The 15,426-nt window shown below is 42.4% G+C and overlaps 1 protein-coding gene across 1 annotated transcript in view; it reads right to left on the reverse strand.

Moving 5' to 3' along the window:
• The window catches only part of RAB3IP (RAB3A interacting protein), a 32,109-nt gene that overhangs the window by 2,028 nt on the left and 14,655 nt on the right, over positions 1-15,426 (reverse strand). Inside the window, exons 2-10 of the mRNA XM_063133903.1 lie at positions 11,083-11,358; positions 10,646-10,907; positions 8,100-8,195; positions 7,001-7,078; positions 5,954-6,157; positions 4,572-4,700; positions 3,678-3,790; positions 2,477-2,576; positions 2,317-2,386 (exon numbers count right to left, since the gene is read on the reverse strand). Of these exons, the coding sequence (XP_062989973.1) occupies positions 2,317-2,386; positions 2,477-2,576; positions 3,678-3,790; positions 4,572-4,700; positions 5,954-6,157; positions 7,001-7,078; positions 8,100-8,195; positions 10,646-10,907; positions 11,083-11,333 (1,303 nt within the window). The 5' untranslated portion in view covers positions 11,334-11,358. The remainder of the gene's footprint in view (positions 1-2,316; positions 2,387-2,476; positions 2,577-3,677; positions 3,791-4,571; positions 4,701-5,953; positions 6,158-7,000; positions 7,079-8,099; positions 8,196-10,645; positions 10,908-11,082; positions 11,359-15,426) is intronic.

The raw sequence follows: 15,426 nt of genomic DNA on the forward strand, positions 1-15,426 counted from the left end.
CGAGAGCCTTTACAGTTGCAAAGAAACTTATACTCTAAGCCTGGAAGAATAAGCACCCACCATGTATTATTCAGCGGATTGAAGATCTTAGTGATCTTGCTGCATTTGAACACATATCTTACAGTCATCAATTATGTCTGGATGCTTATATTAATACATACATTTGAAATGGAAGCGTCAAAACTTTTTCAATCAATGATGTTGGGAACAGTTGGGAAAAGCAACAGGATATGCTTTTTATTCTTGTTTCCATTATATTCTTGTAGGGTTTGCAGTCCCCACTCCCACCTCATTTTGCTTTGTTATAATTGCAAATAAAAACAAAAATGACTATGAAATACAGGTTACTGAATTTTTCACCCGACTTTTAACAAACATTAGGATGATCTAAAAATTGTGCAATCATATCTGGCATTCTCTTGCATAATTGTGTTTTGGCTACAACAAAATTCCAGCATGTTGTAAAAAGTAGATCTCAAATTATAATATAGTATATTCCTTCAGAAATAATGTTTTTCCATTTGCAGATTCTAGCTAAAAAGCAGTCTAGAAGGCCATGCAGTTCAACCAAAACCAGAAGGATTTGGAAGCATCCAAATCAAGTCAGAAAGTGGAAGGCTTCTCATGATGCAAAATGTCTACTTTCAGGAAGCCTGACGCGTTTCAGCCTGTCCTTTATTCTAAAGCCTTCCTCAGGAGGATGCAATATTATTAATAAGATAGAATACAATGAAACAGCACGTGAAATTAAAACATATTTCTGCTAATAGGTTAGTTAAGCACACTGCCACAGGGGCCATGGTGTAGTGGCTACGGTGTTGGACTGGGAATCGGGAGATCCGGGTTCTAGTCCCCACTCGACCATGGAAATCCACTGGGTGACTTTGGGCCAGTCACAGACTTTTAGCCCAACCTACCTCACAGGGTTGTTGTTGTGAGGATAACATGGAAAGGAGGAGGATTATGTATGCCGCCTTGGGTTCCTTGGAGGAAAAAAGGTGGGATATAAGTGTAATATATACATGCATTAAAAATAATTAAACGTGACAGACTATCACTAAGGCCTGTGCATATATATTATTATATTACACTTGTAAAAGGAGAATATACAAGTCCTTACTTGTTAGAAGCAAGTGTATGCAGAATTTCTTCTATCAAAAACATTGTCTCCTGTGGTAATCTATGGCGACTGAAAAGAGTACTCTTCAAATTCATTCTCATAATCTTAGTCTATTTTTTTCTGGGCCCTGCCAGGTGTTTCTATGTTGTTATGATAAGTGCAAGTGCTCATAGTGGGCCTATGCATATATATTGGCATTAAAAGCTTTTAATGCCAATATATATGCATTGGCCCGTGGCAATGTTCTTAATTAACCTATTAGCAGAAATATGTTTTAATATTAAATGTTGTTTCATTTATTCTATTTTATTATTAAGGTTACCAGCCCCCTGAGGAAGGACTTAGAATAAAGGACAGGCCAAAACATGACGGGCTTCCTAAAAATAAACACTCTGCATCCTGAGAACGTGTTTCTCTTCTTTCTGACCTGTAGTTCAATCCCCAGCTGCAACATAAATGTGCTTACACAACCAGGCACAGTGTATCACAAAAGAGTCCATACATTTACATCGCACCTACTGACAGTCTGATTATTTAGAATTCAGTTACAGGGTGCTTTCTACAACTTGTTTTTTAATCCAACAATAGTTAGGTAGTCAGAGTCTGGTACTGAAATTCGCACTGTTGATTGTTGGCTTCATTATGAAGATCAATTCTTCTAGCCCAGGGTTGGGCCAAGCCATTTTGCTGCCTGACATGATAAACAAGATGGCTTCCCCCCATCCCTTTCATGTACAAAAGCCAACCTGATTGGCAGTTGAATCTTTCTTCAACACTGACAATGGGATAGTGTCTTCCACCACACCAAAAGGCAGCAGGCTAGTTTAGAGGGTGCCGGACAGGCTATGTGGCACTTAGCTCTCTCTCCTCCAACACCCTGCTACCATGTCCCAGCATCTGCTGCCTGAAGCAATCACCTCACTTTGTCTAGTGGCAGGCCGGGCCCATTCTCACCAACTGTATGCTGCTTTGCCATGGTGCTAAAGTGAATGAGATGGTTTCAGATATTGCCCCAGATACTGTGAGCATCAATTGCCCCAATTTTTTTGCTTAAGTAGTGGAGATACTGATTTAAGTAGACAATTCAGGAAGCCAGGACAATCTAATCTATTAACAGACAGATTCTTCCTTCAATAATATGCCAACACTGATAAGAAAGACATGACTTATTTGTACGAGACACAGATTTTACTTGCCATCTTGCTGCTTCACAAGCCCCTGCTGAATATACCGAATGTATGTGAAGAAGTTACATACAGATGTGATCTGCACACAAAAAGAAGACACCACTGTTAATCTCATGCATTACCCAATTGTATGAACCATGAGGGGAGCACAGGAAAGACCAATACTTACCCGGTATCTACAGAAAGGGGAAATGTAGTAATAGTTGCTTGAGTCTCCCAACTTGATTCTATGCTTACATGTTTTACTTTGTCCACTGAGAGCACATTTCCTGCATTAATAGAACAGAAGAGGGTTTTTTTTTAAAAAAAAGAAGAAGAAGAAGAAGAAGAAGAAGAAGAAGAAGAAGAAGAAGAAGAAGCAGCAGCAGCAGCAGCAGCAGCAGCAGCAGCATTGCAAATTAAATCTACGTGACAATTGAGATCGCATATAGTTGTTTACAATTAAACAAAGGTTCAGGCATTTGATTTCACAACATTATTTACACACACCATTTTAAGTCCTGAGGTAATGCGGTGTACAGTGACCGTGCCATTTTCACACTGACTCTGCAGCAGGCTTAAAGGAGAACCTCCACCATGGAGTTTCTATGGCTGTCATATTTCTTCCACTTGTAATATGCCTCAAGAGTCTTCCAGTCTTTAACCTAAACATCACTGTTATTTCCAGTTTTACAAAGGAAGGATTTAGACTAAGAAACTGCACTTAAGCTAAATTAATGCCATCTAGTAAATCATTAACTGAGCTAGGGGTGAAATACAATGAATTTTTTTTTACTGATGGAACTGCTTTCATCAGTGGAACCAGGAGGGGAGAAATCACTCCCCACTGCAGCCCCTTGCATGCCCTCAAAATTTACTCTGGAGGGTTGGGAAATCTTCTGGAGCAGATTGCGGGGGAGGGGGGATGAGGGAGAAGAGAGGAAGTCCTGTTACGCGAGCAGACTTACACTCGTGCAACATTGACATCTGCCCTAGGATGTTAGCTGAGTTAACAGCACAAACCAAACAGGGCTTGTTTATGGAATATATTACCGCTCACAGCTATATGCCATCCACCTTTGAAAGAGCAAAGAGTAGCGTACAAGTGTGCTCTAGAGAGCACAATTGTCACCCAAACCCAACCCACACCCCTCTGCTGAGAGAACAGCTGTCACTGGCTATACATGCCCCACCTTTGCCACAATGCAGCTGTGGCCGTACTGGGAAAGAATCAGTGATTCTTCTGGCCCTCTCATACTATGGGGCAACACCCATGTGTTTTTAGGGCTGGAGCAGAACTATGCGAGTCATTTCTTCTAGATGGTCAGGAATCAGCCCAGTATCTTGAAATCTAGTCATGTGCCTCTTGTATGACAGGAGTTGGAACATACTTTGGTCCTCCACATTCAACTGCAGAAGCTTTCACAAAGCGAACAGGCTGTAATCCAACTGGTTCAATGCTTAAGGTATTGTTTTCCACAGCTTCAAGGACGGCAGATGCCAACTGGAAATAGACCAGAGAAGTTAAAAGTAATTTTGACCATGGTTAAGAGTTCCTAGGAATATAAACAGAGTGCATTACAAGCTAGACCTAGACGCCCACACTGGATAGCAAAAATAAATGTACTGCAAATTATTTAGGGTGAGAGAACTGGTGTAGCGATTTAGAATATATGCTGGGAAGACTCTGGTTCAAGCACTGGATTCAATAATGAACATGTGAAGAGCCTTCATTATCTCTCAGTCCACCTCTCCCCACCCCAACTTTATGGGGCAGTAATGGTATATTAACAACAAATAGCATTGTTTTAAGGCAGCCTTCCCCCAAACTGGTGCCCTCCAGATGTTTTGAACTCTAACTCCCATCAGCCCCAGCTGGTATGGGCAATGGTCAGGAATGCTGGAAGTTGTTGTCCAAGATATCTGGAAGGCACCAGGTTGGGGAAGATTGTTTTAAGGATTACTAAGAATGTATGCTTTTAGTTAGACAAAAACTTAGACGGGATCCAAATAAGCATGCATGGGACTTCCAAGCACACCTCTCCTGCTTCCTGGCCAGAGAACCTCATCTCCTCCAATACTACTCTTGATGGTTGGGGGTCCAGAGCAGCGGGCGATGCAGGCCAAGTCACCTCCACCCCATGCATGTGAAAAATACTTCCCTGATCACAGAGGGAATTGTTTGGATCATGACCTATGCTAAAGGTAGTCAATGAAAACAGTTCAAGTTGCCCTTCATATTATGTAAACAGTCTAAATAGTAATATATGATTTCAAAGCATTACCTCACTTTTTGAGAAGGTTAAACATGGAAAGATATCTTCCTGATAGATTTTGTCCAGGAAAGGGCCTGCCCGGTCCATAGTGGGATCATCCTTCCAGGATTTGAATTCGTTATACAGAGCTAAGTCAACCTAACATTAAAAAAAACAAAAAACAAGAGTCCAAAGTTTAAACTAGAAATACATTATAGGTGACCCCCATACCACCCTTATATACAGTCTCTGCATTTCAATTATGAAGTTCAATGAGCAATATAAAAAAATCCAGAAACGAAAATCTTTTGAAACCTCTTTAAAAATTTGCTTTAAAAAATGTGTGTGTTTTTTGGTGTGGCTTTTGGAGGGGGGATGATAATAATAATAATAATAATAATAATAATAATAATAATAATCATCTCCGGCTATTGGGCGGTATAGAAATGAAATAAATAAATAAATAAATAAATAAATAAATAAAAAATTATTTGTTATCCACCTCTCCCTCTGGATCTAGGCGGGGTACAACACAAATGCAAACATCATATAACTAATTAAAACACTTAAAACTAATACATTATTAAAAGCAGCACATTATTAAAAGGTAAATTAAAAATCCAACTGGGTAGGCCTGCCGAAAGAGATCAGTCTTTATGGCATTCTTAAATTCTGGAAGACTATTAAGTTGACGAATCTCTCCCAGCAGGCCATTCCACAAACTGGGAGCGGCAGAAGAAAAGGTCCTCTGGGTAATAGTTGTCAGCCTTGTTTTTGTTGGCTGGAGTAAATTCTTCCCAGAGGACCTGAGTGTGCGGGGCGGATTGTACGGGAGGAGGCGATCCCACAGGTAGCCTGGACCCAAACCATGTAGGGCTTTAAAGGTGATAAACACCACTTTATACTTCACCCAGAAACTAATTGGCAGCCAGTGAAGAGATTTAAAACTGGTGTAATGTGGTCACCCCTGGCTGCCGTATTTTGAACTAGTTGAAGTTTCCGGACTAGGCACAAAGGTAGCCCTATGTAGAGCACATTGTCTTTAATATCATGCCCCCTCTGTTATTAGGCTGCATGGTAGGGTGGGCAGTTATTTTTACAGGTCTTTCCATAGGTCTGTTCTTCAGCTAGGCAAAGAAAACAACTCTAAAAACACTGGAAACAAAAGACAAGCGTTTGACCACAAACCTTTAGACAGAGTTTACACACATTTGAGATACAGGCTGATCTTGCCAGTTCTTGACCTGTACAGTTAAAACTGACTTAACAGACTGTTATGTGGAGGAGAAACACCCACTCCACACTATCGGCTTATCACAGCTTCCAAGCACAGGCACACTCCATTAGTTCTTTACGAGTGTTTTAACGTACACTTTACAATGCACAGAGTTATTAGCCAATCCTTGAAATACCTCTTTGCAGTCTTTCTCAATCGGCTGCATCATGGCGAGGTCCTGGTTACTGACCCCCATTGCACTGCTTGTACTCTTGTTTCTTGTATGTCCTTTCTTGAAGGGTGTTTTCCCGCTAGATTGAGGCTCTTTTGTAGGCGAGGTTGGCGAAGTGGACAGCACCAATGTTTTCAGGGCTGCTACTTCAGCTTGAAGGACATCAATCTAAATACACATTAAGAGAGAGAGAGAGACCAAATTTGGAGCTTGCACAGAATTTCACAGAAAGGGAATTTCATTCAGCGGGGAACTCAAGAGCCCCAATTCTGGTTCAACATATGCTGAGTTTTTAACTGACCCCAGAATAGCTGTTTTAAATGGGTAGTGTTGTTTTTATGCTTTTGATATTTTTAAATTTTTGTATATTTGTTTTTAATGTTCACTGTTTTTAACCTTTGTAAACCGCATTTCCAAAGAGCCAGAGCAATCAACTTTATAACCTCCTGCTCAACAGATCTTTCCTTCAGCTCATCTTTGAGGAAATTGAACTCACAATGAAGTTAGAAAGGGAGTTCTAGTGATCCAAGTGACAAAAGACATTCCAATTGAAGCCTTTAACCAACTCCAGACTAATCTAAGGGAAACAGCAACGTGACTCCAAGTAAATGGGAAGTGTGAACTGGGGCCTCCGTCAAAATTCACATCAAGAATTGGTTGAACGAATATTTGCATATAGGCTACAGAGATAAGAATCTTTAATTCTCAACTAATACTTAAAGGCTGGTACAGTATTGTTCATAGCGATTTTCCTTTGAAAGTGAGGATCCAGGCAATAATACAAACTGGTATTGACAGATGGCAGTAAGCTTCCATTTAGACTGCTTTCACATCTAAACTCACTGAGCAACCAAACTGCCTTTTGAACTCCATGAGCTTAAAGAGCAGTTGGGGAACCCAGGGGAGGTTGTTTCCTGAGAGAAGCTCAGGAATAAAGTCATGCCCACACACAAAATATATATTCATGTAACCCTTAAGATCCAAGTCATATCATTAACGGCTAGAACTCACTTTTCCTTGTGCTTCTTTCAGTTGTTTTTCTGCTGTGGCCTGCTTTATGTTAGCTTCTCTCACCATTTTGTGTGCTTCCTATAAAAAAAAACCCAAAGGCTTATGTTATAAATGCTTCACAGAGGTTTACCTGCAACTTGAAAATATGTTTTCCATAATAAAAACCATAAGGTAGCAACAAGATACTGGAATATTTGACCAAATTTGCAAACTGTTTTTCACATTACTTTGAAAGTCTTACCTATTAGGAGAGCTGCCCAGGCCTTAAGATAAGCAAAGCACTAGAACTATAATATGTGAGCACAAGGCCCAATCTAGATAGTCAAAAGAATTTATTTTCCTCTTCTCTCCCCATTCCTTTTCCTTGTGTGCTATGCCTTATTATATTGTAGCTCTGTGGGCAAGCAATGGCTCAGTTCGCACAACACTTTTCTCTATGCAGTGTTAAAAATCCACTCAACGGTGGAGTTTGTAGGGGGTACTAACCACACATCATATTCAAACTCCACCGTTATGTGACTGTGGGCTACCATGGAGTAAAAGGCAACGCAACATTTGATTGACAGTTCCTCTGGTCTCTCTCCTCCCCCAGTCCTCCTGATGGTATCTCACCAGCCATTGTAGCAACAACAACAACAAATCCCAGCAGCTCTCCTAGAGCAGTGCTCGTTCCTTTGGCCACTTTTGCCAGGGAACTCTGTAGCCAGGGGGAAGCTCCACTCAATGCAGCAGAAAACTCTACAGAGGCCTCCAGACAACACAGAACACAACCGTTGTGCAGGAACTCTCCTCTGCACAGTGTGGATATTCAGGGTGGAGTTTTCCCTCCAGACAATACATTTCTTAATAGTGGTGTAACAATTCCACTGTGGAGTTCTAGAACCACCACTGAGAAATGAGCTGTCTGAGAAACGGAGCCATTGTCTTATTTGTGTAATTATATATAAGCCACTCTGGGAGCCTTTCTGGCTGAGGAGCGGCATAAAAATACTTCAAGTAAGTAATAAATAAATCAACTGCTACCCAAGCTTCCCATTTTGAATTCATGAAATAGCCACCACAGCCCCAAATTATGTTACAACGAAGTCTTCAAACAAACCTCAAACAAGCTAGCAGTAAGTTCTTCCAGTTCCTGTCCAAGTTGGTCACGCACTTTAGAAAGCCTCTCACATTCTTCATCTTTTAGTTTCAGCTCCTACGGAAAACATAGCAGTTATTTTGACAGTCATGGCCTTTCAAGCCTGGCAGAACAGGAAAATAAGGGCCAAACTGGACACAATGCTGTAGCCATGCATATTTCATGTGTTTGCCTACTTCGCATACAAAGCAGTGGGGGGTGGGAGAGGAAAATCTATTTCTTTTTTTTTTAATCAATGAAATGGAACAAGTTAGTGATCTCCTTTCCCCTGCCTTAAATTGCTGTGCTCTGCTACTTGGAGCACCTTTCTTCCATCTCAGCTTGGATACCACATGCAAGAAGGGCTAGGGAGAAAACTGCTTGAAGCAATGGAACACAGCAAGACAAGACAGTGGAAGCTTTTGCTTCTCTTCAGCCAGATGCTCCATTTCATGTAACCCCACTTTTTATGTGAACAGGGCAGACACATGAAGAATACTCACATGGTTATTCCATAATGTGTTGCTTGGCATTCAGTGGAACAGAAACCATGCAAAGTACAGCGTTTCACAGCAATCAAACACTACTGGTGCATCACCTGCAGTTTCAGCTTGATCAGATATTTTCAGACAAATTAGAAGACCCAGCTAAGCAAAACTTGCCTCTCCTACAGGCATCCAGGCAAACATCCAACACTCACAAAAATCCCGCACCATGCCAGGCAGATGGCCTCATAGCAGCAGTGACCAGTGGAGCACCAGCTGTTTCTGCCCAAGGCCCATCACAACACTACCAACACTAAAAACGTTCAATAAGGTTCCTGTTTCACACAGGTTCCTGTTTTAGGACAATTCTGAAGGCAGTGACTCACCTCAAACATACTTCGATCCTTTAAACCCGCCTGTGGGATACACTCCCAACAAAAAGGGTGGATTGGCTAGTACCAGATAGGAGGACTGACCAGCCAACCACAACTTCCCAGTGTGCGCGACCGGGCAGACTCTGAAAGATGCCAGCCCTACACCCATTTATGCTTCTGGCATAACTCAGATGGTGCTTCAAGGTGCGGGAAGGGGGCATTGACACAAAGAAGACTTTAGGAATGCAGGAAGTGGCCTTATACCAAGACAGACCATTGGTCTGTCTAGCTCCTTCCTATCAACACTGCCTGGCAGTTGCTATCTGTGGTTTCAGACAGGGATCTTTCCCAGCCCTATCTGGTGATGCCTGGGATTGGACCTGAGGCCTTTTACATAAAATGCATGTAGCTATGGCCCTATCACTAGCTGAGAGGACATGGGAGGAGGGTGGGAATGTTGGGAGGCAGCTAGCTAGAAGCATTGCATAAAATGGGTGGAGTGAGATGAGGATAAGAGACTGCAAGTGGTTGCCTGAGCCACAAGCTGCTGTGACCTCAGCTAAGTTCATTGGCCCATCTCGTCTAATGGCATCTGCTGCATTGTCCAGAGGTCTTGGTGCAGCTGTCAGTGTTGCTGCATTCATTATTCTTGTCACTGTTGACACACAGCAGAATTGGTAGGAATGACTGGATATAGGGTACCAATTAACTTGTGCCTGTACAAGCAACAGCGACTGTCTCCTAAGAACCATAGGACTGTCATGTTTAGAGGACAATCTGAACAGAATACAAATCCAAAGCCAGAAGATTGGTTGACTAAAAGAAAACCAGTGGAAAAACATATCATTGTTCTATTAATATTTTCATTTGCCAGTGTCAGAGTGAGATGCAGGCATGGCAATTTACAGCACTAGGGGGCAGCCAGCATTTAGAAGAAACGCATGGCCAGACAAAGAGCTCCAAGCTTGGAGAACAGAAAGCTGAGTAACCTCTCTAAAGAGAAAAAGGATACTTCTGGAGCGATGGAAATAATAACACAAGGAGCAAGACAGCTCAGCATTTCTAGCTCACCTTCCAAAGGATTACAGAGATCTCTACAACTACAACTCAGCAGAATTGTAAAGTAGCAAGGTGTTGCATTCTGAAAGCAAGCAAAGTGGAGAAGCCAGTGCGAATGCCATTTACTCCAACATAGCCCTATTTACAAGGAATGGGATACTCTGGACTAAGCAGTTTCAAGAATAATTTTGTATGAGAAATAAATATGAGAACATTCCACTTAGCCTCGTCACTTTCCTCTTTTGGAGACAGGCAATCACATCTTTGTTCCACCAGGATTTTGAGAGGCTTCAAGACTGAGATCAGTTTGCTGCTAATTTTTATCGTTCTTACCCAGTTGATGGACCAATTTTGCCAATTTAATTATTTTTTTGAGGGGGGGATTATGGATGATTGTTTAAAAAGCAGTATACCAATGTTAAGTAAACAAATAAATCAAACGCTCCAGAAGTTTGCTGGGAATGGGGAAATGTTTTGTTGTTTTATAATGGAATTTAGGGGGAAGGGAAGGCAGGAAAATAAACGATTCTCAAGATGCTGAATTTTATGCCCAATGCCAAATTCTGCTCTTGCACAGAACTGCAAAAGACACCAGACACATTAATCTTACCCTCTGTGCTTTGGCAAGTTCCTCCTTCAATCTTTCATAGCCCTTCTCTCGTACTTCCAGGACAGACGGGCTCCGCAGGCGAGACAGGCTATCTGTGCTCAGCCCCCAAACATCATCACTTCCTTCACCAGACTCCGTTAGTGCTGCGCCCTGCAAAAATTCTCGCTCTGCATTACTGCTTTCTTTTCTGGAATTATTGTGTTTGGACAACCCACCCTGGGGTCCTGAGGTAGAACAAGGAACAGTTTCCGTAACATTGATGCTGAAAGAAAAAGACATATATAAATATATTATTAACAGTGTATTCCCAACAGTTATGGAGTATTATTTATAAAGTAGAATGAGGATAGGGGAAGTTTAAACCCAAAACATACACATCATGAAGTGGTTAATTACAAAGCTGGTTTAATCATCAATAGAAGTTTCTCACAACCAACCTGATACCTGATGTTTCTGCACAATTTAGATGCCTGGGAGATGAATAGACAGGTTGTGTCGGGAGATCAGAGACATTCAGGGCACTCGGCTGAATAGGTGTGGAGCACACAGCTGAGGGATGAAGCCGGTAGATGACTGTGGGAGAGGTAGTTTGTTCAGAAGTGTTAGACTCATACACTCCTAGAAGATCTGGAGTAGTGGGTGAAGCTAGATTCACTTCATGAAAACCTTCCAAAGTGTCATTGGCCATAATAAAAGATTCATCATACAAAGACCTAAAATCAAAAAAAGAAAAATTGAATTATTGGAGTATGGCAGCCATCCCTAAATTTCATACAAGCAAGTCTTAACCATGCTGAAAGTTCAGGAATAAATATTAAATGCATTTTTGGGTTGATCAGGACTAAGTCACTAAAAACAAATCCAAAACACACGGGCTTGGATGTTGAATTGTTCCTCCGTTTACACAAAAGAGGGCTATTTTTGCCAACTCTCCACTTCTCACACCATTCCCAAGGGTCCCCCCAACCTCCAAGAGCAGATTTGGGAAGGAGGGAAACACGGAATGGGGAGGCAACGTACTCTGTTCGGGTTCAGGAAGGAAAATTAGAATCCAAGCCACACTCTAGAGCAGAAATTCTCAGTTTGATCAGTTCTGTCCACTCACGCTCAATTCACATATTTAATTTTTAAGTGGAAAGAGAGACAAAACACCATAAGAAAATAATTAAGCATTACTCAGCTCTGTCTAATTTTTATTCCAATTCTAGATAAGAAGATTATTCAAAGTAATGTGTAGGTTGACCCTTAGTGCAACAGAAGTCATTATTTTTCTTGCATGTCTTTAAGAGATGCAGGCACAAGTCTACAAATTCTGGCAGGCCTAAACAGATGAATGTGAAGCCAAGAATTTTTGTGATGTGTTGATTTGTTGTACTAATGTTGTTCCCAGCCTCGATCCAAAGGGGGAGGCAGGTAAGAAATAAAATTATTATTATTATTATTATTATTATTATTATTATTATCGAGCTAATATATCAGAATATGAAGACCAAATGTTGCCTTCTACAATCACTTATATTTGTGTCCAAGACACAAACCATTCATTTAGGCTAGCATGTGGTACAGTCATCTCATAGGGCTACATAACTTCAAGGCTTTTCCCTAATGGGGAAGCTTTCCTTATGTAAGTAACAGCGTTGACTGACTTAAGTCACCAGGAAAAAAGACTAATTTAAATCATGTTTTCCATTGGTGCTTCATATATTTCTAATCAACAATGTATAAGTAATTGGTTAAGTCAACCACTACAATATTTTGCCTGTGGAAAAATATGGGAAAGAAATGCACAAAAGTGCACATGGCCTCCTACTTGATGTCTATTCCTTCTCCTATATTCTGTAACACTTCAACCTTGCCCCAATCCCACCCAGAAATAAAAAGTCATTGCAATCCAAAACTTCTGCTCATTGCAGCCCATACTTCTTTGTCTAAACTAGCATAACTTTCCAGAAGGAAGGACTGGTATTTACTGGGCAGATGCATTTTTCAAGTTATGAAATAAAGAAAAGCCCTTGTTTAGAGAGGGTAAATATTTTTATTTGAGAACTGTGCAAACTGCAAGGCTGGCAGACAAAACTCATAAAAGTAGGAGGGTACAAAGACCAATTGGGGGCAGAGTGGATGATCCTCCTTGCAGTATACAGGATGCCATCTCCTGGAGCAACAGGCTAGATCCCAGGGGCTGGAAAGATTAGCCAACCCCTTGCCCCCATTATCAAGCCCAGAGCAGTATATTACAGAATCTGTTGTGCCATATTTATAATGCTTGACCACACATAGTTTTCCCATAGCTCTTTTATTACAAAGAAAAGGAGCTTAATGTATTTGATAGAGGGGCCCTGATTCAGTTTAAGAGATAAGGCTAAACATGCTTGCATTCCGATTTAGGGTGTAAACCTGCTTGAGGAATGCTGGGAGTTGTAGGACTTTCTTATGTCTAAACAAGCACAGCATTGTACCTGTAATTTTAACCACGTTAAAGAGAGTTGGAGAGAACCAACTGAAATAATTTATTTATTTATTTATTTATTTATTTATTTATTACATTTTTATACCGCCCAATAGCCGAAGCTCTCTGGGCGGTTCACAAAAATTAAAATCATCATAAAACAACCAACAAGTTAAAAATACAAATACAAAATACAATATAAAAAGCACAACCAGGATAAAACCACGCAGCAAAATTGATATAAGGTTAAAATACAGAGTTAAAACAGTATAATTTAAATTTAAGTTAAAATTAAGTGTTAAAATACTGAGTGAATAAAAAGGTCTTCAGCTGGCGACGAAAGGAGTACAGTGTAGGCGCCAGGCGGACCTCTCTGGGGAGCTCATTCCACAACCGGGGTGCCACAGCGGAGAAAGCCCTCCTCCTAGTAGCCACCTGCCTCACTTCCTTTGGCAGGGGCTCACGGAGAAGGGCCCCTGTAGATGATCTTAAGGTCCGGGTAGGTACATATGGGAGGAGGCGTTCCTTCAAATAACCTGGCCCCAAACCGTTTAGGGCTTTAAATGTCAATACCAGCACTTTGAATCGGGCCCGGACCTGGACTGGCAGCCAATGAAGTTGTAAAAGGACTGGCGTAATGTGATCTCGCCAGCCAGTCCCTGTTAGTAAACGGGCTGCCCTGTTTTGTACCAGCTGAAGCTTCCGGACCGTTTTCAAAGGCAGCCCCACGTATAACGCATTGCAGTAATCCAAACGAGAGGTTATCAGAGCATGGATAACTGTAGCTAGGCTATCACTGTCCAGATAAGGGCGCAGTTGGTATATCAGCCTAAGCTGATAAAAGGTGCTCTTTGCCACTGAGTTCACCTGTGCCTCAAGTGACAGTTCTGGATCGAAGAGCACCCCCAAACTACGGACCCGATCCTTTAGGGAGAGTGCAACCCCGTCCAGGACAGGGCAAACATCACCTCGCCGGACAAATGAACCACCCGCTAACAGTACCTCCGTCTTGTCTGGATTGAGTCTCAGTTTGTTAGCCCTCATCCAGTCCATTACCGTGCCCAGGCACTGGTTCAGAACAGTCACTGCCTCACCTGGGTTTGATGAAAAGGAAAGGTAGAGCTGGGTGTCATCCGCATATTGATGACACCTCAGTCCACATCTCCGGATAACCTCCCCCAGCGGCTTCATGTATATGTTAAACAGCATAGGGGATAAAATAGAGCCCTGCGGAACCCCATGGCTTAGGAGCCACGGCACAGAGCAATAATCCCCCAGCACCACCTTCTGGAATCGGCCATCCAAGTAGGAGCGGAACCACTGCAACGCAGTACCTCCAACTCCCAGTTCAGACAACCTATCCAGAAGGATACCATGGTCGATGGTATCGAAGGCCGCTGAGAGGTCCAGGAGAACCAACAGGGTCGCACTCCCCCTGTCTCTCTCCCGACAGAGGTCATCCCACAGGGCGACCAAGGCAGTTTCCGTTCCAAAACCAGGCCTGAAACCCGATTGAAATGGATCTAGATAATCCGTTTCATTCAAGAGTGCCTGGAGTTGTCCTGCAACCACCCGCTCAAGCACCTTGCCCAGGAAAGGGATATTAGCCACCGGCCTGTAGTTGTTAACATCTTCCGGGTCCAGATTAGGCTTCTTCAGGAGTGGTCTAATTACTGCCTCTTTTAAAGAGGCTGGCACCACTCCCTCTCTCAAGGAGGCATTTACAACCTCCTGGACCCAGCCGGCGATCCCCTCCTTATTTGATGTAATGAGCCACGAGGGGCAAGGGTCAAGCACACAGGTGGTCGACCGGACTTGGCCAAGCATCTTGTCCACATCCTCGGGCCTCAATGACTGAAACTCATCCAATAAAACTGAGCAGGACGGCGCTCTGAACGCCTCTACTAGTGGTGCTGCATTAAGTGTGGTGTCCAATTCATGACGAATCTGAGCGACTTTATCTTCAAAGTGCCGTGCAAACTCGTCACAGCGTGCTACCGAGGGTTCAACTATCTCACGCCCTGGCCCAGAGTGTAACAGGCCACGAACCACTCGGAAAAGCTCCGCCGGACGACACCGAGAAGACGCAATGCTGGTGGAAAAGAACTGCCTCTTTGCCACCCTCACCGCCACAGAGTAGGCTCGATAGTGAGCTCTAGCCCGTGTTCGATCAGACCCAGCACGAGTTTTCCTCCACCTGCGTTCTAGCCGTCTCCCCTCTTGCTTCATCGCCCTCAGCTCAGATGTATACCAAGGATGTATAATCCAATTTAAGTTTTAGAAATCATTGGTATTTGCTCTCCCTGGTAGGGAGACTCTGAATGAGCAATTC

Source organism: Elgaria multicarinata, chromosome 9 (genome assembly GCF_023053635.1).
Source record: "Elgaria multicarinata webbii isolate HBS135686 ecotype San Diego chromosome 9, rElgMul1.1.pri, whole genome shotgun sequence".
NCBI lineage: Eukaryota > Metazoa > Chordata > Lepidosauria > Squamata > Anguidae > Elgaria > Elgaria multicarinata.